General features: G+C 46.4%; 1 protein-coding gene and 1 long non-coding RNA gene across 9 annotated transcripts in view; one reads left to right on the forward strand and one right to left on the reverse strand.

The window, feature by feature from the left end:
* The window catches only part of NRAP (nebulin related anchoring protein), a 69,931-nt gene that overhangs the window by 22,211 nt on the left and 21,777 nt on the right, over nt 1-25,943 (forward strand). For all 8 annotated transcript variants that reach the window (XM_072805251.1, XM_072805256.1, XM_072805252.1 and 5 more), the window contains 16 exons: nt 3,322-3,420; nt 4,699-4,803; nt 6,311-6,418; nt 6,689-6,790; nt 8,763-8,960; nt 9,544-9,648; nt 12,074-12,172; nt 13,244-13,348; nt 14,495-14,602; nt 16,277-16,588; nt 17,776-17,880; nt 20,667-20,765; nt 22,379-22,483; nt 23,201-23,308; nt 23,848-23,961; nt 25,655-25,852. In XM_072805251.1, coding sequence (XP_072661352.1) covers nt 3,322-3,420; nt 4,699-4,803; nt 6,311-6,418; nt 6,689-6,790; nt 8,763-8,960; nt 9,544-9,648; nt 12,074-12,172; nt 13,244-13,348; nt 14,495-14,602; nt 16,277-16,588; nt 17,776-17,880; nt 20,667-20,765; nt 22,379-22,483; nt 23,201-23,308; nt 23,848-23,961; nt 25,655-25,852 — 2,070 coding nt within the window. The remainder of the gene's footprint in view (nt 1-3,321; nt 3,421-4,698; nt 4,804-6,310; nt 6,419-6,688; nt 6,791-8,762; nt 8,961-9,543; nt 9,649-12,073; nt 12,173-13,243; nt 13,349-14,494; nt 14,603-16,276; nt 16,589-17,775; nt 17,881-20,666; nt 20,766-22,378; nt 22,484-23,200; nt 23,309-23,847; nt 23,962-25,654; nt 25,853-25,943) is intronic.
* LOC140620850 (uncharacterized) lies at nt 12,531-13,088 on the reverse strand. The gene is made up of 2 exons (XR_012020579.1): nt 12,808-13,088; nt 12,531-12,692 (listed from the first exon to the last, which is right to left on the reverse strand). It is a non-coding gene; the product is annotated as an uncharacterized lncRNA (long non-coding RNA).

Below are 25,943 nucleotides of genomic sequence, written 5' to 3' on the forward strand. Positions count from 1 at the left end.
ATTCAGGAAGTTTGGGGGAATCCATTACATGAGTATTTCTGGTCTTTCTGTCTGGTAGCTCTAAAGGTGGTCAAATAGCTATGAAATTGAGTAAACAATCATGGTCTTTAATTAGAGAGCATTCTCTTCAGATGGATTTTCTCAACACTAATAACATTAAAATGAGACTCCATCCTCAGGAAAGAGTTCCTTCAGAAAGTAGATTGAAGCAATGGCCAAACATCTGTGATATTGCAAGGATGTGATTAATCATGGAAACTGTTAATTATGTCCCGCAGAGGAGAGTAATTATGCTCTGCAACATATTTAATGCAAACTTATTGGGAAAGAATATGCCTTTTAAAAAATACAGTTTTCATGACATTTTATCATGCTTAATTCTGAACTCTAATAGACTATTATGAGATGATAATTTCCCCTCTCAGTTGATGCATCAGGAAGCCAGTGTACTCTAATCTCATTAATGGTTGACATTGAAATGACTTTATCTTTACTACTTTTCCTATATACACCAACCATATCCACAACTCAGAATGTGCAAACACTTCTCTCATTGAACCATGAAAAAAAAGCACAAAGCGATGCTGTTCTTTATCTCTGAATCCAACAAAACACCCTGCGTCCGGTGTCAGGACCACTCTATTTTTCCTAGATCCTGTTCGAGGAATTAATTTATAAGTCATTTGTTTGTACCCAGAATATATTTCCCTGTCTAAACAGCGGTAGCTCTGGCTACGGGGGATCCCCTGGTTCATCTGTATAATGAAAGTAATAGTTCCAAGCACACTAGCTTTGGCAAACCAGGTTTATAGTGTATAGGTTGAGAGCCACTTGGGAGGTGGAGTGCTAGAATTTGAATCCTGACATTAGCTGGGTGACCTGGGGAAAATCACCTCAGTTCTCTGGGCCTCAGAGTGTCTACCCACAGGGTGGTTGGATTAAATGCATTAAGATGTGTGAAGCACTTGAAATAGTGCTAGACACAGAGTAAGTGCTGTATTTAAGCCATGATGATTATTATTAGGCCATGCTGGGATAGGCAAGAATGGAGTGAGTACAAGAAAAAGATGAAGGATACAATGGCCCTTAGGTCTATTTCACATGGGTCACTGGGTTTTAAAAATATTCAACTGTTTGTCAGCATTTAAAAATTGTAAGAGTTGGCATAATAATATGGATTTCTGTTTTCTTTGGAGTAAGTGGAAAATCAGATCACTCTGGACTTCACATTGTTTCACCAGAACGGTCTCCTAGAGTTGAGTAGCAGATGCTACCCTTGACCACAGTCCCTGAGACTCCTTACTATTTCCCCACCAATGAGGCCAAACGCTGAGCCCAGACTAGTGCTTCACTTGTACCTAGTGAGTGGTCTGTCTGGCTGTCACTGACTTTGTGACCTTTGGGCTACAAAGACTCCCTGAGCTGGGCTGTCACCCACGGAGGCAGCAATAAGATGTAGCAGCTGGCAGATAGAATTGGCAGATAGACTCTAGATAGATGGCAAATGGTAGGATAGTGTAGTGGTGGCCACAGGCGTGAGCCCCTATGGCAGGCAGAGTCAGTGGCCGGAGGGGTATGGCCAGAGGTGGTAGGTGGAGGTCTGGGCAGAGATGGCAGTAGATAGTGGAGATGTAGCAAAGGAGTGTGATGTTCTTACCCTAAAGAAGCTGCCACATTGTATGGGATACCATTGTATGGGTGGGGGGTCCTGGGCTTCAGGCAATAACACAGAAGCATGAAGACTGGAGGTGGACATTCAGTGATCTGATTGCTGTGAACAAAGCCAGAGAACAGCTGATGGAAGGGCCTAGCCTGGAACCTGTAGGCAGGGGGGCTCAGGTATCCCAAGTGCCTGGGTCACTTTGGGGTCCTGGGAGCAAGGACCCCGCTGAGATATCTGTGTGGACAGCCCTGTGTCTGAGTTTGCTCACTCTGCACAGAGTAGATGCTCTGCCTCTGCTTGTTGAAGGAATGAATGAATGAACAAATGAATGAATTGACAGGGGACCATGGAGGCAGAAGGAAAGGTCAGGATTAGGAGTGAGTTGTTTTTCCTCCTTTATCTGGATATAGGGCTAACTTTGGTTAAATTGTGGAAGAGGCTGTTTGTCATCCACCATTCACATTCTTTCTCTTCACTCGTCTGCAGTCCAGCTCCCCTCCTACTTGTATGGGTCTCTGGGGCTCTCCCTCAGCTCATATACACCCCTCTCCATCCCCCTTATTACCTGCCTCCACGCCTTCAGATATATCCCTTTACCTCTCTGCTCACGTTCCCATTCTCTCTACAGTGGATCCTAGGCCTGCTTGGAGGAAAATAAGATGATCTTCTCTTGGGCAAATGGCTAATAATCCTTGGGTCTCTGAGGGGCAAATTGTATTTTCAAAGGAGAAAATCCATGAGCCCCCAGTACCTTGAAATAGTGGAAAACTGGGGAGTCCATGCACTGGTGGGTGCTGGAGGCTTACCTCCTTGTCTTCAAACCCACCCACCCTTCTTCTTCCAGGACAGTGCCAAGCTTCAAGCCCCTTTCTCAAGAACTCTGGAAATGTGGAAGTGAGGGCCAGGTGGGGGCTGGTGCACAGGGTGAAGACATGTTAAGACTGTCCTCAAACAGAGCCACTGATGTGCCCTTGCCTCCCATTCAGACATGCCTGTGGCATCAGTGGGACTTGCTGTCTCTCATTTTTCTTTCCCTTTTTAAAAAACTTCTTTTCTTTTGAGGTTTACAACATATATAGAAAAGTACATTAAGTATAGATAGGCAGCTTGAATTATTATAAAGTGACCTCGTGCATGAGTTTTCTTTGGGAACGCACCTAGGAATAGAACTGTGGAGACTTCGGGTATCCGTGTGTGCCAAAGCGCCATATTGGTCCCCAAAGTGGCTGTGCCAACCCGCACTTCCGCCAGCTGTGTTGTGAGAGTTTCCACAGCTCCACATCCTTGCCAGCCCTTGGTATAGTCAGCAGTTTAAATTTTCACTCTTCAGGCGAATGTGGAGGGGTGTCTCATTGCAGTTTTAGTATGCATTTCTCTGATTCATAATAATAATAATAATGTGGATGAGCACCTTTTCCTGTGCTCACTGGCAGTTTCGTTGACCTCCACTATGAGCTGCCTGTTCAAGTCACTCACTCTTTAACATACTGTTTTGTTTTGTTTTAAATCTATGGGCTTAAAGATTCCAACTGGAGTGTTTGATCCTTTTTGTAGTAGTTAGAGAATCATCACAGCTCTGCTGGGCTTAGGGTTAGGGAACTAAGCAAATCTTAGAGAAAAGTACAGGTGACATCTTCTTGCACTTTTTTTTAAACCAGGTCAACTACAGGCAAAGTATCGACAAGTTGAAGTACAGCTCTGTGACCAACACCCCTCAGATTATCCAAGCCAAAATCAATGCCCAACAACTGAGTCATGTAAGTGACCTGCCCTTGCCCAGCCAGGTGTGGGGGGTTCACAAGTGCTCTGTGGCCCCTGGATATCTGGCTCCCCAAGGATTTGGTGTTCATTAACGGTGACATATGCCTTATGACAACTATGAAATGACCCCCCTTCGATTTAAACTTTTTATTATGGTAAATTCTGAATACATTTAAGTGTAGAAAGGATGGTGTAATGAATTCCCTATGTATCCATCACTCAGCTTCAACCACTATGAACTCATGGCCAGTCTTGCTTCATCTGTATGCCCATCCACTTCCCTCTCCTATGTTATTTTGGAGAACATCCCAGAGATTATATAATTTAATCTACCAATACTTTAGGGTGAATCTCTAAAAGATACAAAAAAATTTAAACATATTTATACAATTTTAATATATCACACCAAAAAACTAATAATAATTCTTAATATCACTAGTGTCCTATTAGCATTTAACAGTATAGTGATCTCATAAAGTCATAATTTTATTTTACAGTTTGTTTGAATCAGGATCCAAATGAAGTCCACGCTTGTGACTGGTTGATAGGTCTTTAAGATTCTTTTCATCTTTAAGTTTTGCTGTTTATCTCTTTTCTTTTCTTGCAAGTTGTTTATTGAAGAAACTGGATTATTTATCTGGTTATGTTTTCCACAGTTTGAGCTTTGCACACTGCATATCAGTGTGGGCTTCATGTGTTCCACTTGCCTCCAAATGTCCTGTAAAATAGTAGTTGGATCTATAGGTTTGATCAGGTTTAGGTTCAATTTCAGGGTAAGGATGCTTTCTGGATGACACTGTATTTTTCCACTGGGAATCACATAATGTCTGGTTGACTCTTTTTCTGTGTGACTTAAGGTGGCTTTTTTCCAATGTGGGCAGCCATTTGATAATTGCTTTTTGAGTATCTATTCTGCATATAGCCAGTTGTTCAGCACTGCAGCATGTTAAAAAAACAAAAAACAAAAAAACAAAACTAAGTTCTCTACCTTCAAGTGCTTCAAGGAGAGTTGGTAAAGTAACCACAGGGAAATCTTTTATAAACTCACAACTCTGAGTGTGCCTTTGAGTTGTTTTTTCATTTGACCTCTTTAAACAGTTAATTTAAAACATTCATAAAATGGCAGGCTTCCTTGTCAAATGACTTTTCCAGAAATTCCTTCTCAGCTGTGAGCCCACAGGGAAAGTGAAAAAGAAAGTGTTGCCTTCAGAATTCATCTTCTGTCTATCTAAAAACCTTGCATTTACTCTGTGGGTTTATTTTAAATCCAACAGGTGAATTATCGTGCTGACTATGAGAAAAATAAGTTGAACTACACCTTGCCACAGGATGTACCTCAGCTGGTGAAGGCCAAAACCAATGCTGAACTATTTAGTGAGGTGAGCGAGCAATGGAGGTGAGAACATGGTGGAGCTAATATAACCAATGTGAGGATGAGGGCATCAGGTGCAACAAGCAGGAGCTATTTTGTTTGTGAGAGACGTTCATCAAAGGCACCTATTATGTTATAGTTTTGAATTTTGCTATTTTATGGCATGTGGTTGTTCACTGACGATAAATTGATTATGGGAATTTAATTCTTATTATATGAACATGTGGAGAGCATGCCCTTAAACACACACATATACCCCATCATCATCATCATCATCATCCTGATGGCTTCTCATGGCTACTTTGCTGTGCAGAGAAAATTTAAGTTTTTTTTTTTTTTTTTAAGATTTTATGTATTTATTTGAGAGAGCGTGAGAGAGAGTGGGGGTCGGGGGAAGAGGGAGAAGCAGACTCCCCACCAAGCAGGAAGCATGACATGGGGCTTGATCCCAGGCCTCTGGGGTCATGACTTGAGCAGAAGGCAGATACTTAACCAACTGAGCCACCCAGGCCCCCTGAAAATTTAAGTTTTAAGATCAATTTTAATCACTAGGTTCTTCCTGGAGCCACAAGAGGGCTGTGGTTAGGCTTCTCCCTCTAGATGGGGGCAGGAGAAAAAAAAAGGAATCACCATCAGCCTGCTTTATGCTCCACACTGAGATAGGCACCTTACATATGGAATTATTCAGTTCTCATAACCCCGAGGACCTATTTATGGCAGGGACACAGTGGCATGGGCTTTGGTATCAGAATGCCCTGGGTCAGATGCTGGCACTGCCATTTTTAAACCGTGTGACCTACGTGAGGTCATTGACAACTCTGAGCTGCACAGGCCTAATGTGAATATTGACAGTTGATGAATAGAAGGCACTTAGGGAGGGTCAGTGACCGGTAGGTGTTGTTACCATGCCAACATCAATAGCTTAGGCCTCTACCAGCTTAGGATCTGTGCTCACTTTCTATATCCAATTTATCCCCACAGCAACCCTGAGACAGGTAATAGGAGGTTTTTTGTTGTTGTTTTTGTTTTTTGATTTTTTTTTTGCAAATGGCAAAGTAAGGCTGAAAGAGGTAATGTGCTTGGCCCAAGGTCTCATGATTAGGAAACAATAGTGAGGATGGATACATGGCTCTTCTTTTTGTCCTGTCCCATCACTTTGGCCCAGTATGGCCTTGTAGCTCAGGGATTAATGCACTGTGTTCATTATTGCTATTACCTTTTTGGCAATAATAGCCAAGATTCTGGTCTATAAACAGATGAAGAAACCAGCTTTGTTATTGTTGTTTCGAGGGGTGTGGAGGGGAGGGGGAGAGGGAGAGAGAATCCTAAGTAGGCTCTGTGGCCAGTGCAGAGCCCTATCTCACCAACCAGAGGTCATGACCTCCAAAGCCAAGAGTTGGATGCTTAACCGATTGGGCCACCGAGGCACCCCTGTTGTTCTTTTAAAATGCCTTTTTAACTTTGGTCAGGAATATGGATTGTGACTCCTGTTCACCTGTGTTTCTGTTTGTCAGGTTAAGTATAAAGAAGGCTGGGAGAAGGCCAAGGGGAAAGGATTTGAGATGAAGCTGGATGCTATGTCTTTGCTGGCCGCCAAAGCTTCTGGAGAGCTTGCTAGCAATGTAGGTTTTCTCTCATTAACTCAGAGGTGTATAAGAAATGATTCTCCTAAAATGTCAGTGGTCCTGCGGAAGAAATAATGACTGCTTACGTTGTAAACATCACATTACTTTCATCTTATTCTGGGTTCCTGAAAGACCGGGAGGTTGTTTTAAGAATCCTTTCCAAAAAAAAAAAAAAAAGAATTCTTTCCATTGCCTAGTAAATACCAGAGCCCCCAAGTTGGCAAAGTTTTTCTTCCCCTCACTGTAGACTTTCTTCTTTTTCCCAAGATTAAATATAAAGAAGAGTATGAAAAAACGAAAGGCAAAGTCATGGGCACTACAGACTCGAGGCTTCTGCACTCTCTGCAGGTGGCCAAGATGAGCAGTGAGGTAACGTCTTTCCTGTCTCTCAACCCTTTCCTCAGACTTGTGCTATGAGTCATTCTAGGGCCTACTTCACCCGGGACTTCTTTATCTTTTTACTGACTTCCACCTACAATGTCTTTCCAGTTTGCAGAAGTTTGTTCACTTTATTTAGCCAAAGTGTAATTTTCTTTTCTTTTCTTTAAAAAAAAAAAAAAAAAAGATTTTATTTATTTATTTGAGAGAGAGAGAATGAGCGGGGGGGGGGGGGGGTGGCGGGAAGGTAGAGGGAGAAGCAGGCTCGCTCCCTGCTCAGCGGAGCTCTATTCCAGAACCTGGAGATCATGACCTGCATTGAAGGCACACACTTAACCAACTGAGCCACCCAACAGCCCCTGTACTTTTTTTGGATTTTTGTTTTTTTAAAGTAGATGAGGAGCGTGGGCCTGAAAGGTGACTGGCATCTATGGCTCAAGATACAAAGTTGTCTGGCCACATGTATTTATTCCATAGATGTTTACCAAGTAACTACTCTGGGTGAGATCCTGTGTATGACACGGGGGCTGTAAAAATGAACAGCACATAACAAGTTCCTTCCCAGAGGAGCTTAATTATATGGGAAGAGTTAGACACTAAGCATCCTGTTTGTTGTGGCAGTGTCCTGGATGAGGCCTGTGGCCGGATACACTTGATATTCAAAATGGTTAGCAAACAACGGTTTGTTTGCATCTAAACTCCAACCAATCTCCAAAATCTTTTGGGAAGAAGGAGAGTTCTACAAGGGACAGACTTGGTTTCAGATCAGGTCTTCCCTGCCAAAGCTGAGCAGGCCAAAAGCACACATGAGCACGGAGTTTCAGCTTTACAATTACTGCTCCAAGGTAGGAGGCCAATGTATGCTGCTCCCATGGTGCAGCCAGACCCAATTACCTGATGAGTCCTTTAGCAGCCATGGTTTGACTAGAATAAGAGTGTTGGCATCTGGGTTGCCATTTTGGAGGTGTCTACAGAACAAGTTCTAGGAAGTGCATAATCATGAAATATACAGAGACATTGAAAATTTGGCTTCAGTTGAGGCAGAGAACAAAATGATATTTCTTTTTTATTGTTGGAGCAATTGGGGCCAAAAAAGGTTGTGCCTTGCCCAAAGTCATATAGTAGTCAGTGGTAAAGATGGAAGGGTAGAGAGTTAGATCCTAGGACTCTTACTTACTGGCACCATACTGCTTCTACTATCCCATGCTACTTTTCCCCACCATCAAACCACCATCACCACCACCATCACCACATATTCACTATTATCACCACCACTATCACAATCATCACTGCCATCGCCATCATCACCACCACCATCACCACATATCCACTATCACCACCATCATAATTAATACCACTGTCACCACCACCATCACCATCACTACAACCATTAACAATATCTCCACCGTCACCATCATTACTGCCATCATCACGGTCACCACTATCACCATCACCACCATCATCATTGCCATCCTTATTGTGAACATTTATCAAGTGTTTGCTATATGCCAGTCCTCACAATAAGCAGGTTTCAGCTATTTTGCTTGCTTATCACAATAGTCTCCTAAGGAACATGAGCCCTTAGAGAGGTGATGTAACTTTCCAGAGATTGTCCAGGTGGCAAAGTATAGATCAAGTTTGAACTCAGGCTTATCTGACTCTGGAGACCAGGCTTTGTTATTCTGTCTACAGAAACCTTGGGTAGAGCATCTCCTCCTGAAGCAGCCATATAAAAAGACTTAATATTGGTGAGAGGCATTTCTCCTAGAGACAAAGTAGTGTGAAACTGGAGCTCCCTAGCACTGCTACCTTACAGAGCCGGAAATTGGGTCATACCTGACAGATGAATGGCATTGCCAATTCCTCATGAAATCCTGGGTTTCTTTCCTGTGCTTTAAATCACTTCTAAAGTGATTAAAGTAAAGTCAGACTTCAAGTAATGGGCCTTGTTGATACATTCAAGGTTGAATACAAGAAAGGCTTTGAAGAGAGTAAGACCCACTTTCACCTACCCATGGATATGGTGCACATCAAGCATGCTAAGAAGGCCCAAGCTCTGGCCAGTGACCTGGACTACAGGAAAAAGCTGCATGAATACACTGTACTGCCTGAAGATATGAAGACTCAGTGGGCCAAGAAAGCCTATGGGCTCCAGAGTGAGGTGAGCCCCCACCCATTGCTGGTTCTCCCCATGCACCTCTTGCAGTTGGGTACGGTGACATTTTGAGGGTGATTTGGAACCTGTGCATAAGTCTATTACATAACTTGGAGGGCTAGGAAGAATTGCTGAGAGGTGCCAGGCCCAGGGAGGATGGAGGACAGGTAGGGAGGTAGAGCTACAGATACAGTCAAAACAATGAAGGCTAGACGTTGGAGGACTGGGACTCCGAGCTATTGCAGGAGTCAAGATGTGCTGGTAATGGCGATGAGCAAAGGGGAAGCAAGTTTTGAAGATGATGAGTGAATCTTGGAAATTTAGCAGGTTGGTAGATAAGATTTTTGGTCAAAAAGTCTGAAAAACCCTCTTTGTGGTAAGGTGGTGGTGTTTTAGCACTAAGCCAGAACATGCTCTGCTGGTTACCAGCTGGGCCCAGTGTCTTCACCCCCAAGTAGAGTCCCCCCTGATTTTAACGGGGCAGGTGGGCAGTTCTTTCAGAAAAACAAATGCAAGAGCAAGGGTGACCCATGACCTTTGCCCCGTCTGCATCCCTGGGTCCGATTACGGCTTGGGTTTTCCCTTGCAGCTGCAGTACAAGGCCGACCTAGCATGGATGAAAGGAGTCGGGTGGCTGACGGAGGGGAGTCTCAATTTGGAACAGGCCAAGAAGGCTGGCCAGCTGGCCAGCGAGGTAAGCTGAGCTTGGGCCCAGGCTTCTAGTGGTTCTCAGCCCATGAGCCCCCGAGAGCCATCTTTTCCTCGGATAACGCCTCCCCAAGCCCCACACTTGTTTTGAGCCTGACTTCAAGGAGTACTTCATCTTGCACCTGTTGTGCATACTGATTAGTCTTTCACACCCTTACACATCCCAGGCAGGTTGTCTGTGAGAGCCTACCGGTTTACGCAGAGTAGCAGTGGCATCCAAAGAATAATTTAGACGGGTGGTCAGACACAGTCCCTGAGCCTGTGGGAAAATGTGTTTGCCACGCTCCCGAATCCGAGAGCCTGATGCTCAGAGGTCAGCAGTCTCACAACACCTACACCTTAAATTCGCAGTAGACTTCAGACGAGACACTTGAGCTTTCTGATCCTCTTTCCTCTCGGGTAAAACAGAGAATGTGAGAGAGTCCCTGTGGCTCTAAGCTTGTGCTTCTCCTTACGCCATGCGAAGCTGGCTTTGGCAGCAGGCAGACGAGGACTTTTGAAGGGCATTTCATTTGGAAGTGTGACTATTTCAGGAACTCTGTTTGGGATCTTCAAGGGGAATTCTTGTTTCAGGACCAGGAGGGCTGAGTCGGCATATCTCTTGCAAATGGTACTAATAGTGATAATCTAGCTGACATTTATAGGCTGACAATAATTGCACAATTGTTGCTGTCCTTGATTGACTGTACTAAGTACATTTACGTATGTAGGGCTCACATACGTGTCGGGCTTACAATGCCCTATATGAGTAGACACTATTACTACCCTATTCATATCCTCATTTCAATGAGGAAAGAGAGACCAAGAGTCCCATTTTGAGTGGGTAGCAGAGCTGGGATCTGTCCCCATTGTGTGCAGGCCAATGCCCTTGCTCCTGACCGTGACGTGGTATTGCATCTCCAAAGCACATTTTGTAAATTATTCTTATTTTTCCATTGTCCATCCTTTTCTCCACACTGAAGGTTAGAATATAGACACAAAGAAGGTAGAGAAAAGCAAATAATGTTTTAGGGTTCCTATGACAGAGCTTCTTTTCAGGCCTGCTAAACTCCAGGTGGAGCAACCAAGCCCCACTTGTCTTGGATAAAGGTTTGGAGAGGAGATGCAATCAGCTGACCCTCATCCTTAGGAATTCCCATCCCCATCTGACATCTTGTGCCCACGAATCTTTAAGCTCCTCAGGGGCCAGGAAGATAGCATCCTGTTTTATATTTCTATGGTGTCTGTACACGCTGGATTCTTGGCTCCTCACTGAGTTCTTATGGCTTGACCAATGCAGGGTCTGGAATGATTGGGAATTTCCAACCATGGGAGGGTAATGTGACTTCCTTCAATTATGTGGCAAAGGAGTTTTCCCATCCCACCTACTGGATCTAGAGAGGAAGATTACAAATCTCCTTGGAATATTTTCCCTAGGATTTTTTTTTTTTTTCCTGAAGGAGGAAATTTGGATGCTTCAATATTCCAAACTCTATTTTGGGTTCACTTGGTATCCGTGACCCTCTTGCTGACGGCCCTGGGGTTTTGGTCCTCTCTGCTCTCCCCACCACAGGAAGCTTTCGCTTCAGTCAGCCATCCTCAGCTGGCGCCTTTCCCATCAGCTTTGGCACCTCCAATGGAAAAGCCAGAGGAGCTAGCCTCCGGGAAGGACGAGAAGTCCCTGTGGGGAGACAGAATTAGCACATTTGAAATTTGGCCAGTTCCTTGGTGGCTGTGAGATGGGGACACCAGGAGGGCAAGACCTCAGTGATCTGGAACATTAAGAAACTGTGAAGGTGAATCCCACCTGACGGCCAGCCTCCTCCTGTCCCTGACTCCTGGCATCTCCTCTCCTTAGAGCATTGAGGCTCCTTGGATGATCATGACAGCACCATGCACGATGGTGATGGCTAATGGGAACACTCACTGTGTCCAAGGATGCTGCTCATGTGAAGCAGAGCACGAGAGGCTCTGCTCTACTCCACAGTGGGACAGCTGCTATTTTTTTGCCACCATTGTGGCCAGAGTGGCTCAGATGATTAAGTGATGCACCCAGGGTCATGAAACTGGAAAGAGGCAGAAGCGAGATTTGGCCTCAGTCTTCCTGGTTGTAAAGCCCAAGTCCCCTCCACCTCTCTTCCCTGTGCCAGATGTCGATTTGTAAAATGGTTACATCCCAGGGCACAAGGCGACATATAGGATTTGGGGAGGGGAGAGATTCAGATCCTCATTCAGGGGCAGCAGCTAAGAGAAGCTCACCAGAGCAGGTGGTCTCAGGTCTGTGTGGGCCCTACTACGCTGCAGACCCCACTGGAGCACTCCCCCCCAGAGGATGGTTGAGTGGCTAAAGCGTGCGTGTGGATATAAGCACCAGTGTGGCAGTGGGGACAGCCAAATCCTAATGCCACAGTGTTCCTTTTCTTTGGAAACAGAAAAACTACAGGCAGAGGGTGGATGAGCTGAAGTTCACCAGTGTGACCGACAGCTCCCAGATGGAGCACGCCAAGAAGAGCCAGGAGCTGCAGAGCGGGGTGAGTCCTGAATGGCCCTTTCCCCATCATGCTGCTGTGTCATGGGCTGGGCATCCCGGGACAACAGCAGATGCTGCCCAGGCACGATCCAGGAACCAGGGAGCTTTCCAGCCCGCTGGCTTTCCCCAGGGCCTCCAGGCTGTCTGTGGGAACTGGACCCCCTCTTTCCCTGCCTCCTTCACATCCCTTCTCTACTGGTTGTGATGGACAGATACATTCTCTTCGGCTTTCTGGATTGCCCACTCCCTTCTTTTTTCCCCCTCTCCTATCTCTTCATCAAAGACTCCATAATTATGCAGCCAGTAGAGAATTATTTTTGAGAAGGGTGACTTAGGCGCAAATTTGAGTGGCACGACAATGAAACAGCACGTACTTTATTTACACATCAGCGTTCAGCACTCTTGACACATCTGTACCGAGCAGGTGCTAGAGTTGGATCTTCCTGGCCTTCTTTCCTAAAGGTCTGGGTACCTTGCCAGAAACGGTGCCATCAACAGAGCTCAGAGTCAGCAGATAGCCACTGTTTGGGGGGTGAGAGGGAAGGGGAGAGAGAGCAGAGTGGTAAGATTTCCGCAAAGCAGATGTTCACTGATGCTGTCTTTTGGGTCATGGCTCACTTTCCAGGTTGTCAGTACCTGTGAATACATTGGGATTGATGATGGGGGTGCGGGAGGTGGAGCTGCTTCTTATTTTTCTCATTTGGGGAGTCTGTGCTCATCTGAGCCTGCTCAGGGTTATTTCCTGGGGCCGAGGATAGCGTAGATGGAGCAGCTTGGGAAGGTTGATGCCTTCTTGAGGGAGAATTGTGAAGACAGAGACCTGGGAGGTGTTCTCAGGTCAGTCCCCTGGCCACATTCTTCTCTCAGCTCCTCACTGCCTCTCCTTCTGCCTTCAACCCTCCCGCTGTAAGCCTCCTTTACTGTGTTCTGCTGGCCAATGTCTGGTCTGGGTAGTTTTGTAATGGACTTCCTGTGCAAGCCACAGAAATGCCAAGCAGATCTGAAGACACATCAGTGATGCCACCCACCCCATCCTGCCACCTGCTCCTGACCCAGTGCTCTTTCCCAACAGGTGGCCTACAAGGCAGGAAATGAGCAGTCTGTCCATCAGTACAGCATCAGCAAAGATGAACCTCTCTTCTTACAGGCCCGAGTCAATGCCGCCAATCTCAGTGAGGTACGGCAAGAGGGAGTGGGAAGCTGTAGGCTCTGCTTCCTCATGTAGGCGCCTGGGCAACAAAACCCACCCACCATATTGGTGTGTCAACTGAGGGTCCATGCATCTGGTCATTGTAAATAGCTCATCCAGCAGAACTTGTTCCTGGCTAGTGTTTTAGGGGGAGGGAAGGATCACCTTTCATAGTAACAAGCTGGTGAGACACTTGAACCACTGACTATATAACAGGGTAGAAGGCATTGGTTATTCTAGGGAGGCAGTTAGAACAGCATTAGAGTATTGATAGGAGGAAGTGAGACATCAATGTATTCATTCCAAACTGCTTGGATTTGATTCTTGGGTCTACCACTTACTAGATGTATGACCTTGGACAGATTCTTTGCTCAGTTGCCCCATTGGTAAAATCAGGGGAACACTACTAGTCCCTGTCTCACTGGGTTGTCACCAGGCTTCAATGAGCTCATCTACAGAAAGCACTGGAAGGAGTGTGTGCAATGTAGCTGTTACTCTCTTAGGCACAAAAACATGCAGGGTCTCAACTTCCTCTTCCCTCTTTTCCAGGGGGGGACCTTCCTTAGCTCTCCCACTCAGCTCCCAGGTCTTTGGAGTCCTGGTCTGAGTAATAGGTAGAGGGAAGAACTGTAAGGAGCAACAGAGGCTAAATTGATTCACATACAGAGAAAGAAAGGGAGACTCGCAGAAGGAACTTGAAATCTGCAGGTGGGGGCAGGACAGGAACAGACAGACCCAGGTGGTCTCGAGGCTGAGGGTGGAGGACCAAGGAATGTAGTAGCTTTAAATGCAGTAGCAGCTGGGCTAGGCTGGGTGTGTGGGCAGACGTGGGGAACAGACCTTTCAGACATCTGCTGTGCGTTTTGCGCTGTTATTCAACCACTGGCATGTTTGAGACCTCCATGAAGACTCCTAGTATTTTTCACGGTCTCTGGAGTTCGAATTCTGCTTCTTTTGGCTGAAGCCCTGTGTTTCCTGAGGCCCCGAGGCAGGAAAAGTGAGGTCTGGTGGTATTCAGGTTACCAGGTTGCTGTGGAGGGACACAATGAGTGTTTGCCTCCACGAGAGAGCATCATAGAAGCTAGGGAAGCTCTCCCACAGGAGGGTGATCTCTTCTCTCCTACATCTCCTCAGAAACTGTATAAGAGCAGCTGGGAAAACCAGAAGGCAAAAGGTTTTGAGCTGCGTCTGGACTCCTTGGGCTTCCTGGCAGCCAAAGCCAACAGGGACCTGGCGAGCGAGGTGAGTCAGTGTTCAACTTGTACAGCATGGCCACGAATCCTGCCCTTATCCATCTGGGAGAGTCAGAAAGGATCTGTGCAGGTCCTTGGTCTCTCTGAGCCTCAGCGTCCAATCTGTGAAGTGGGGAGACAGATGGCCACTTTGCAATGAGATAGCCACGTGAGTGCCGAGCACGCTGCTTGCCACACGTTGGCTTTCGGTAGGTGAGGAAGCTTTACTACTAGTAGTAGCATGACTAATAATCTAAATGGCTGATTTGACAGACAAACTGATGCCCAGAGACATTCCAGGACTAAAGATGCTGTGACCTGTCCGTGACTAAGAGTACAAGGCTCTGGTATCAGATGGGCCTTGGATAAAATCCTCACTCCGTCCCCTATTAGCATTGTGGCTCTGGGAAGCTTGTGTAACCTTTCACAATCTCTATTAAGTCATTGGTAATTTGGCGGTTGCAAAGCGATTAGGAGGAAATGAAACGAATTGACGAGTAGCAAGCTTCTGCAGTCCAGTGCCAGCTGTTGGGAGTGTGATGTGAGATAGAAAGCGTAGGCCGGAACGTTGGGCCAAGTCCACTCACTCCACCAAGACAGTCTGGCTTCCACAATATATGCACACACACAAATATATTTCTTTCTATAAATATATGGAGATGTCAGCTGAACTAAACAGTGGCTTGGTGATGCACTTGATGTACCTTCTGACATAAGCTCCTTATCTCCTCATCTGGTAAGAGCTCACAAACCAGCACTGGTCAGCACTGGTCAGCAGACACACTTTGAGGGGCCTGGTTTGTGTCATGTCTGCCTCATAGTAAGTGTTCCATACCTGGTGCCAGGTGTTGTCAGTTGGCACAGCGGAGAGGAGAGCCCGGGTCTCCTGATGATGTTGAAAAAGATGCCACATGCTGGTGTCCTGTTACAGTTTTTAAAGCATTTCTGTATTTATTTTTTTCTTCTTATCCCCATTCCTCTCGGCCTCACGTCTTTTTCCAAGCCAGTACGCTCCCTTGTGCTTTCCATACTCCTACATACTGATGGTTTGAGCCCCTTTCTCAAACAGCAATTGTATTTTGGCCATCCTGCGTCTCTTTTGTTTCGTGACTACTTTTTGCTTATGAGGTCTTCACTGTTCCCAGGAAGGCATTTATATGGCTTTCATGAAAGCAATGGGCCACTTAAAAATAAATCCAGAAAAAAAATGAGGTTGAGTGATACAGACAAGAGACGGAATGTCACCAAGAACTTGGGAAAATGGGATCCCTGGGTGGCGCAGCAGTTTAGTGCCTGCCTTTGGCCCAGGGCGCGATCCTGGAGACACGGGATTGAATCCCACGTCGGGCTCCCGGTGCATGGAGCCTGCTTCTCCCTCTGCCTGTGTCTCTGCCTCTCTCTGTGTGACTATCATAAATAAATAAAAATAAAAAAAATAAAAAAAAAGATAGTTGCATAGCTGAGCATTCAGTTTAGCTCTAAGCTGACTGGCAGCTGAGGTGAAAAGGGAAATAAGGAGTAAGGTTTTATTTCACTGTTTGATGATAGGAGGTAAACTCTTGATGACAGTCATTCTAGTAACATTCTGTCCTATGGCTTTGTTTGAACTTTCCTGCCTTTGGTTGGAAAGTGAACGATGCCTTTAGGAGATGCGAATGTACCCTGCCCTCTTCCTCCGGTTTAGGTGAAGTACAAGGAAGATTACGAGAGGTCCCGAGGTAAGCTCATTGGAGCGAAGGATGCCCAGGGGGATTCACAAATGAGCCACTCGCTGCAAATGTCCAAGCTGCAGAGTGAACTCGAGTACAAGAAGGGGTTCGAGGACACCAGATCCCAGTGCCACGTCTCCCTGGACATGATCCACCTTGTGCATGCCCGCAAGGCTCAGCATTTAGCCACAGACATAGGCTACAAGACGGCATCTCATCAGTTCACCGCTTTGCCCACCGACATGAAGGTGGAATGGGCCAAGAAGGCATACGGTTTACAGAGTGATGTAAGCTCCGTGTGTGCACGTGTGCATGTGTGCTAGCATCCCCGCGACGGTTTGCCCGAGCCCCCACCGCCCCCACACAATATTTTACACATCGAGATACCTGTTTCTGGATCCCAGGGTGGATGCATCTTAGTGTTCCGGGCAGTTCAAATTTTATTCAAACTCTGCCCACTTCAGACTCTCTACCACCACCCAGAAAATCACAAACTGACTTTCTTCTCCTTGGAATTTGTTCCATCTACGTGTTCCCCGTTTCCTTTTACTGCAGGGGTGGCGGGTGTGTGTGTGTGTGTGTGTGTGTGTGTATTTGTGACATTCTGAACTGTGGCCTGTTCTGGGAGAGCATCTCCCGTCCTCCTTCCAACCTTGGCAGTCCCCTTTCAGAAGGAGCAGCACGCTCACCTGAGCGCCCTCTCCCCTTTCTCCCTGTATGCCCCACCTGGCTCAGTTTCCCCCTCTGCCTTCAGTTGACGCTTGTACAAGAAAGTGGGTGAGCTGCAAAGGCAAAGGCGGGTCAGCTGCGGCCAGGCTGTTCCACACGGTGGGTGGGGTCGGGAGGGCAGTGTAGACCCATCCTTCCTGATCGAGCTGTTTGCCGATAGATGGGTGATACGTTAGTTTCCGAGAAGCGTCCATTTAAATGGCTTTCCATGAAAACGACTCCTTCAAGGGCAAGTAAAGAAAGGAGACATCCCCCACCCCCTCCCTGCCCAGCACCTAGGAGGTGCATGGGGAGGAATCGGGCTCTCGGTGGGAAGCCTCGGCTGTCTTGTGAAATTCCCTCAAATAGCTCCCCACCTGGGTTCTGTTGTGAATTCTCATTTTCTTCTCCCCTGCTTGTCATTTTAAACAAGAAAACGGGGGAAGCAGACAATGAGGACGCTCCTCTTGCCGAGGTAGACGCGCGTCCCTAATGAGGGACCAGGTGGATGGGCCCAGCCCGCTCCAGCCCGGGTGCTGCTGGGCGGGGCCTCACGCCTCCGGCAGCGGGACGCTCCAATTACAGGGGAAATTAATTGACATTTTGGAGCTCTACCTGTGACTGTACAGGAACGGATAAGACAAAAGTGGCATCTAATTTGACTCAGCTGGCACCAAGGCGACATCTGGGCGCCGTTAATAGCGCTTTAAATGTCTGCGCACCAACAATGGCCTGCCTTTTTTTTTCTCTCTCTCTCCTTTGTCAGAACCAATACAGGGCAGATGTGAAGTGGATGAAAGGCACGGGCTGGGTCGCCACCGGGTCATTAAATGTGGAGCAGGCGAAGAAGGCAGGAGAACTCATTAGCGAGGTGAGATTTCCTGACAGCGTGCAACAGGCCTGGCTGCACTAGGCGTGTGGCATTTCTGTATAAAATTAAAATAATTTCCACTCAAAAGGCAAAGGAAAAAGGCAAAGCTACATGAAAGGCCTGGAAACCCAGACTAGGGCTGGTAATTAGAGGGAGACTGCATACCAAACACACACCAGTAGGGGCCCATAGAGCCCTGGCAAAAACAAAGTGGGTGACAAATGATATTATGAATAGTAATGACAATCCAAAAGAGCTCAATTGCTACCCACCAACTTACCTTTTTAATGAAGCAACAAGGGAGAGATGATGAAAAGATACATTTATTGCACCCAGAAAGCTCTTTTGTGACTTTATGCACATTTTCTCCCTCTCTCTTTCTGCCACAGTGTAAACAGTTTTTGAATATTCACGTGGTGCGGGACACGTGGCTCGGGCCTCTCCTGTTGAGGGTGTCTCACTTGCTCGGGCCTCTCCTGTTGAGGGTGTCTCACTTCTATTTAAATCTCACTCCTGTCTGCTTGCAGCCACCCTAGCTGGACCCTAAGGCATCACGGTGTGTTAAAAAGAGCATTCTGCTCACATTTTAGGAGAGTTTCATTAAACGGGTCATTGAAAGACTAGATCAGAGTTCCTCAATCTCAGAACTATTGACATTTTGAAAACTCTTGGATGGAGGGGCTGCTGTCTTGAGTCTTGAGGGATGTTTGACAGCACCCCTGACCTCTACCTTCTAGATGCCAGTAGCACCCTCCTCCAGTTGTGACAACTAAAAATGTCTCCAGATCCTGCCAAAAGGTGGAGAGCCACTGGTCTAGATAACCAGGGAGCTGTCCTTGCCTCATGCTCACACAGAGGCTGCGCATCCTCCAACAACTCACATCCCCCTCTGTTCATACATATCTGCTCAGAAGGCAAGTGAGAATTTTTTTAGTTGCCTTCAGAGTAACCTGGTCTTTCTAGACTTTTCTGGGAAATCACCAGGCTGTAGCCCCAGAAGATTGTAGCCTTAGTTATAAACCTCCTGGGACACTGTTGTGAGAAGATTTACTTACTGAATGCGTGGATAAAACAGAAGAAACACCTAAGTTGGTTTTTCCAACACACTTGCCCAGTGTTGATGTGTTCTCACAGAATAGTTAACCTGACATGTCACATAGCTCTTTCCAAAAGTGGGATCACTCTGACTGGCTTAACTTTTAGGAATCTTAGTTAACACACAAGGCTCAGAAGTTCCTGGGGGCTCAGTGGCTTTGCCTTATGTAGTTCAGTCTGATTGAGGAAAAGGTCCTTTTAAAAGGATGATTTTGAGAAACTTGCAGGGGCAAACATCTAGGTTTGAGGACTCATGATCCTAAACTCTCTTTGGGCCCACCCATAAAAGGATGTGAAAAATAAATTATACACACAATTTAGACTTCAAGATGATTCCTTCATCTAAGTTTGGCATTCAAGGGATCTTTCTAGAACTATTTATCCCATGGTGGGCTTAATTTTCCACCTCATTTTACAAACCTCCTCAGCAAATTTGCTTATCTTCTATGCTTCACACCAGTTCTCCAACTTCAGTAAGGCAAGAAAATCTTTCAGCAACTTTCCCCAATCATCTCACTTCAGTTTGGCACATTTCCAGCTTAGCATCAAATTGGCTGACCTCTTAATTTTCAGACAGAATGCCGTAACACACTGTTGAAAGAGACACAAATGCATACATGCCTGTCACTTAAAGCAGGAGCCAGCAAATCTTTTTTTTTTTTTTTTTTTGTCAAGGACCAGACAGTAAATATCGGGTTTCTGTTGCAGCTTTGTGGGCCACACATTTCTATTGCAGCTCCTCAACTTTGCCACTGCAGCATGAAAACAACTGTAGGTTACCACGTAAATGAATGAACACGGCTGTGTTCCAATAAAACTTTATTTATAAAAACAGGGGACAGAACAGAGATGGCTGCATTTTGAACTGTGTCTTCTTTAAGCAATGCAACATACAAAAATTGAACCTGATAAATGAGGAAGTGTTTATAAAATAATAATTCGATTTGAGGAAAGATACGCTTCGTAATTCCATTAAGATAGCAACTGTTCTAGTCCCCTGGAAATGTATTTGGATTAAAAAAAAAACAGGAATTAATTTAAGCATGACTTTTAGAATCAGAATTGGTATCTAGTTCTTTGCCAACATTTGAATTCTTTGTAATTCTTTTTTTTTCCCACTTTCAAAATGTATGATCTCTCCTTTCAATAATAGCACTCTTCTTCTAGTTATTGTGACATTTTAAAGAATTCTTGCTTATGTTAACTAAACCGGGTTCCAAAGTGACTGAATAGTTATATCACTGACTGTTAAATGCAGGGCTTTTGACCGTGATAATCTCTGCCACGTCCTTTAGGGGAAGGAAAACAGGAAGCTTAGTTGATAAATGTAACTTCCTTCTTGCTTGGGAGACCCAAACTAAGATATGTAAACAACTCTGACACAGTATTTGAAGCCTATAAAAAGAATCCTTTCCTAAGTGTGCATCCCCCAGTATTTTACTGGTATAACCTAATTTTGCGATGTTTTCTTTGCACCAGGTAGAAATACTTTAATGTTAATTGACATGAGGTTATTCTTAAATTGAAACAAATATTAACCTGAAGGCACCCAGGATATAAAGATGGAGGAAGCCGAATAATAATTATGTTCACAAATTCACTCTAATCTCAAGCAACCTATGATTTTCCCTTTCAAATGGCATGAAAGAGCAGCACAAAATTCACAGCTTTGATCTTTTTCTGCTCAACAGAAGAAGTACCGTCAGCATCCAGATGCTTTGAAGTTTACCAGTATTAAAGACACTCCGGAGATGGTCCAGGCCAGAATTAGTTATACCCAAGCAGTGGATGTAAGTGATAATATATATACATTATGACTCTAAGAGTGGGCTCTTCTTTCAACACTGCGATTGAAGCTGAGGGGTTCTTGCCTTGCTCCTTCTGTTGTTCTAAGGATGAAGGAACTTCTCGTCCTTTTGCCGAGGCACACCTTAGCGGGGGTGCTTCCTCATTAGGATGCAAATGGGGTGTTAGTGCTCTTCCGATGCCAAGTGGGGCTCCGCCACCCCGCCGCCCCCATGCTCTCATGTCTTCCCATTTGCATGTCTTCAAGATTTGTCCGTGGTGGGTCCTCCCCCTCCTTTTTGTTTTAAAGTGTTGTTTTCAGAATTGGAAGTTTTAGGGCAAAAATTCTTGGTAATTGGAAGACTCAGCCCTGCCAGGGCTCCTTGGGACCCAAGGGCAGGAATTCTTGCTCTCTGAATTCCCCCCGAAGACTTTGAAAATGATTTGGGTCTTGTGTACATTAGACTAACTTTGAAGTCATTTTCCATATTCCCTTTATAATATGAAACTGAGATCTGGCCTTTTGCCCTCACGGCACAGCGTGCGTTGGAGACTAAATTGAACGATGAGATCCCATAAAAACTCACGTTAGGACATGGATTAACCCCGTTTGGCTGATTCTACTGAGAGAGGCCCACAGGTCTTTGTACAGGGCAGTCACGCCTTATAAATATCTTCAAACCATTCAACTTGCCATGAAGAAAATTTCCAAATCTTGACTGGGGCGGGGGGTGGAGGTGGGGTTCAAAATTATCTCTCTTGTTTCCTGATTGAATAAATTATTCTAGTTGTGCCTGATTCAACAGGCGTTTGGAAATGTCCCGAGTGCCTGTCAGAATAGTTATGGGATGATTTGCACACTTACGGGTTTCGGGATTTATAATTTCTTGATGAGTGGCCCATCAGAAGCAAATTGAATTCTGAGAAACACAGATGGTCAAACCAAGAACTTTCCTAGGAAGGAAAACACCTGCTTCTTCCTTACCCTAACCAACTCTAGGGGGCACTGCTGTGATACGCAGAAACTTGGACACACTAATAAGATTTAGGATGGAAAAGCCCGGTTTAGAAACTTTCTCCGGTGGCCGATGCCAACTTCGTGTGTCATCACTATGAGGATGTCATGAACCCAGATCAGAGTTCCGGGTGACTAGCACCCCAGACCCACCGAGTAGACATTGATTAGCACAAGAATTCTCGAGATGGGGGAAGGCAACAGGGATTGAAGTAGATCCGGGGCAAACCTCACCGGTGGAAGAGCCATCTCTCATGCCTCTGAATTTCGATGCCCTCTCAGGGTTTACAGTTAATAATAAAATTACTAGGTGTTAACTAGACCTCGTTTTCCTATCTGACACCCATGTCAGCAGATGCTACAAGTGGAATATTTGCTGAGAGGCAAGTTTCAGCCTGTCATGTTCTGAGCTGGGAATAGGACTCCGGAGGGAATGAAGTACATGTCACTGTGCTGGCTGTGAGATCTAGGTAGAGGTGCTCAGGATCCTGTCTCTACGGGGAGGTGGGAGCCACCCCACCCTTGTCTCCTGGAGTGTGACTTGGCTGATGGCTACATGGAGGAGCCTCCTGGGTCTAATACAAAACCTTTTTTCATCCACAGAGGTTATACAGGGAACAAGGAGAAAATATAAAGCATCATTACACTCAGACAGCCGACCTCCCTGAAGTCCTGCTGGCCAAGCTGAATGCTATGAATATCAGTGAGGTGAGGCTGCTGGGAGGGGCACTGGTTTTAATTAGAGGAGATCAGGGGACCTGGGCAGTGCACAACAGCCTGTGCTCACAAGCAGCCTGTACTCTGAAGGTCCTAGAGCTCAGTCTAATGCTCCACTGTCACCATCTTGAAATTTGTAATATTTTTGAACAGGGGACCCCACATTTTCATTTGCATGGAGCTCTGCAGATTAGGTAGGCAGTCCTGCGGAAGAGTCAAGCTCATTTAGAAGAATGAGATGGGGAAAACTGCCTTTGTACAGGGGCGTTTGTGCTGCGGGGCTGAGATATGGGAGCACCAGAATATAGGTGAGGGTATCCAGGGGCTATGCCAAGGAGAGATCTTGATCAGCAACTCCCCCCTTTCCTGTTCTTCGATAGAGACAGTTGAGTTCTCTTCATGTTATGCAAGGAGCTCTGCACACTCCGTCTTATCCCTGCTTCTTCCACTCAGCTTGCTCCTCAGAAGAAATCTGGGTCTCTCTGACTCCAAAGAGTCCTCCCCAGAAGGCTCTCCCTCCGATAGGTGGGCGCCAGGCAGGATCCAACTCTTGGTTTTTGCTAAGACACAGTGATTTCAAACTCCCACTGGGGGTGAGGCAGGGTGGGGAGAAAACCCAACAACACAGTAGATCGCCATCTCAGCAAAGGCAATTGCAGAACCACCAGGTCACGTGAAGGTCTTTATTTGTCCACATCTTCCCAACAGACGCGTTATAAGGAATCCTGGAGCAAACTTCGGGACGGTGGCTATAAACTGAGGTTGGATGCCATTCCGTTCCAGGCAGCAAAGGCTTCTGGCGAAATCATAAGTGATGTGAGCATCCACCTCCATTAGTAATGTTTAATACTAACCAATTTTTACTCCTTTTGCCCCTAACCCCTGCCTTCTTCTTTTGCCTGTGGATACCATCCTCTGCTTTCCCAAATGACTGCGTTAGGGCAATCTGATAACGACCAGCGAGAAAGAACAGACCAGACAACAAAAAAATCCCCTGGCCGGGGTACAAAGCCCAATGCCGGACTGTAACTCCGGACCCTGGGCAGATGAAATGCACCCTCCACCAGGCGCTTTCCTAAAGCAAGTCCGCGGGCAGAGACTGTTAACAATGCACCCACCTTCCTCCAGCGTGGGCCGCCCAAGTGCTAACGTGTCCTGCCACTTCATATCCAGCCCTTTAGTCATTGGGAGTCTTGCATATGAAAGAATAGGCCTTTTGACGACTCCCGCGCGTTTTCTTTCAACTCACCCAGTCACTGTCAAAAGAACAAAACATTTTCGCCCAATACCCACCTCTCCCATTCCCTGTCCCTTGTCCCCGAGCTGTTACTCTCTCCCGCTCTCTTTCCCTTTAGTACAAATACAAAGAGGCATTTGAGAAAATGAAAGGGCAGATGCTTGGCTCCCGGAGCTTGGAAGACGATATCAGCCTTGCACATTCAGTGTATGCGAACTCGCTGCAGAGCGAAGTAAGTGGGAGAAAATGTGGTGGGGCTGGGGGGTGGGGGTCACCCCACCCCGTCACCAATGATGCACAGCCAGCATATGTCCTTTGTCCTTCCGGTTGTGGCTACTGGCTGTCCTAACTAGTTATGGGTCATTGTTAGGTCCCTTGGCTCCTCTGGGCTGTGGCTTCTTCCTCCATCAAGAGTTTGAGCTAGTTGACCTCTTAGCTCCCTTCCGAGTTGGGCATTCTATGATTTGCCCTGTGGCCACGAATGGGGGCCGGTGGGCTGGATCTGCCCTGCAGGGGCAGTCTTTTTGGTCTGCAGAGTGAATTAATTGCAAACCTTTAAGAAATGGAAATTTTCACACAAAAGTTTCAAGACTTCTGGCCGAAGCTGGACCTGGATTCCTCTCCTCAAGGCTTTAGTTGCAGACTCCTGAGAGCTCCATTTAGAAGGGATCTGTGCTCTCCTGGTCAGACAGTCACCCCTCCTCTCCCACTTCCTGCTTTTTTTTTTTTTTTTCACTTCCTGCTTTATTCACTGGTGCTACTTGTCTGGCTCCTGGAAACATCTGAGTTCGCAACCCCTGATTTTGACCCTCTGGAAGCTGGCACAAGCGTGTATACACTGTCCCCTTGCACATAATGTGAGCTGGCTGATGGTGGTGATAAAACATCCGCTGTGTTACAGAGGACTAAGCACTTTTACAGGCTGTGTCTCACTTTACCATCAAACGCTCTCTAGGAACTTCATTGTCTTAGCCATCCTGGTCTACTGATAAGAAAGCCTAGACCCTGAATGCTTCAGTCCCTTGTCTAAGGTCAGCTAGAAAGTGTACCTGGAGCCAGCCCTACATCTTATGCTCTTTCCACAGCTTCACATGGTTTCTGCCTCGGTTTCTCCACTTCCAACATTTTCCCCCTATCTGTGCTGGGGTGCTGACCGAAGAGTGTGGGGTTGGACATAAATTGACTTTGGCTTTATGCTAAGGGTCAGGGGAGGATCATGGAGGTTAGAAGTGGGTGTGCTGGAGCTTTGGGAAGGATGGAGGAGGTGGCCATTATGCATCCGAGTTCCAAGAAAGCTCGGAGTCAGTTTCGCTGACCTTCCAATAGCTTCTCTGAAGATGGCAGTGCAGCTTGTGGTCTGGAATGGGCCACTCCTTTCTTCCATCAGCATGCATCATGGGCCCTTGGGAATACCCATCCCTCAGAACTGGCCCCACTGCTCCTGGCCCCTGGATTTCTTAGGATGTCACCGATGCTTTGAAGAAGCTTTTCACACTCACCCGAGAAGAGAGTTCCTGGTGTCTAAAATCTGAACTTGAGAGAGTGTTTGGGAGAAATTATGGTGGGCAGGGCACAGGTTGGCCATGGATCTTCTTGCCTTTGGACAATGGGATGATCCAAAGACTGGAGCAAGGGAATCACTGACATTATGTCTGTCTCTTGAACTTCTGTATTTTCCCCAACTGAGGGAGCCACGGGCCTTCCAACATCCAAATACATGACCTCCAGGAACTGGGGGTGGTGAGTGTCGGGATCAGGAGATGAGTCCTGCTTATTAAGCCAATCCCTGCAGGAAAGGAGCGCTGGTCCTGCCAGGAACACCTCCCAGGCTTACCTGGGACAATTGCATTGCTGTTGCCATCCCGATGGTCCCTGTTCAAATGATGTCTTTGAAATAGCCGCTGTCGATCTGTCTGCCCCTCTAGGTGAATTACAAGAAAGGCTTTGAGCTCTCAAAGGCACACTTCCATCTGCCGTTGGACATGGTAACCCTGGTGCATGCCAAGAAGGCTCAGAGCCTGGCCAGCGACCAGGACTACAGACACCCGCTCCCCCAGTACACATCCTTGGCTGAAGACCTGAGGCTCAGCTGCGCCAAGAAAGCTCACAAGCTGCAGAGTGAGGTAAGGAGACCCGGCCTCTCTCTCAGGGCTCGGTCCTCTCAGACTTGACTATGAGGCTGTGACCCACAAGCTCCTCTTGGCGCCGTGGTGA

The sequence above is a fragment of the Canis lupus genome, chromosome 29, assembly GCF_048164855.1.
Source record: "Canis lupus baileyi chromosome 29, mCanLup2.hap1, whole genome shotgun sequence".
Taxonomy (NCBI): domain Eukaryota; kingdom Metazoa; phylum Chordata; class Mammalia; order Carnivora; family Canidae; genus Canis; species Canis lupus.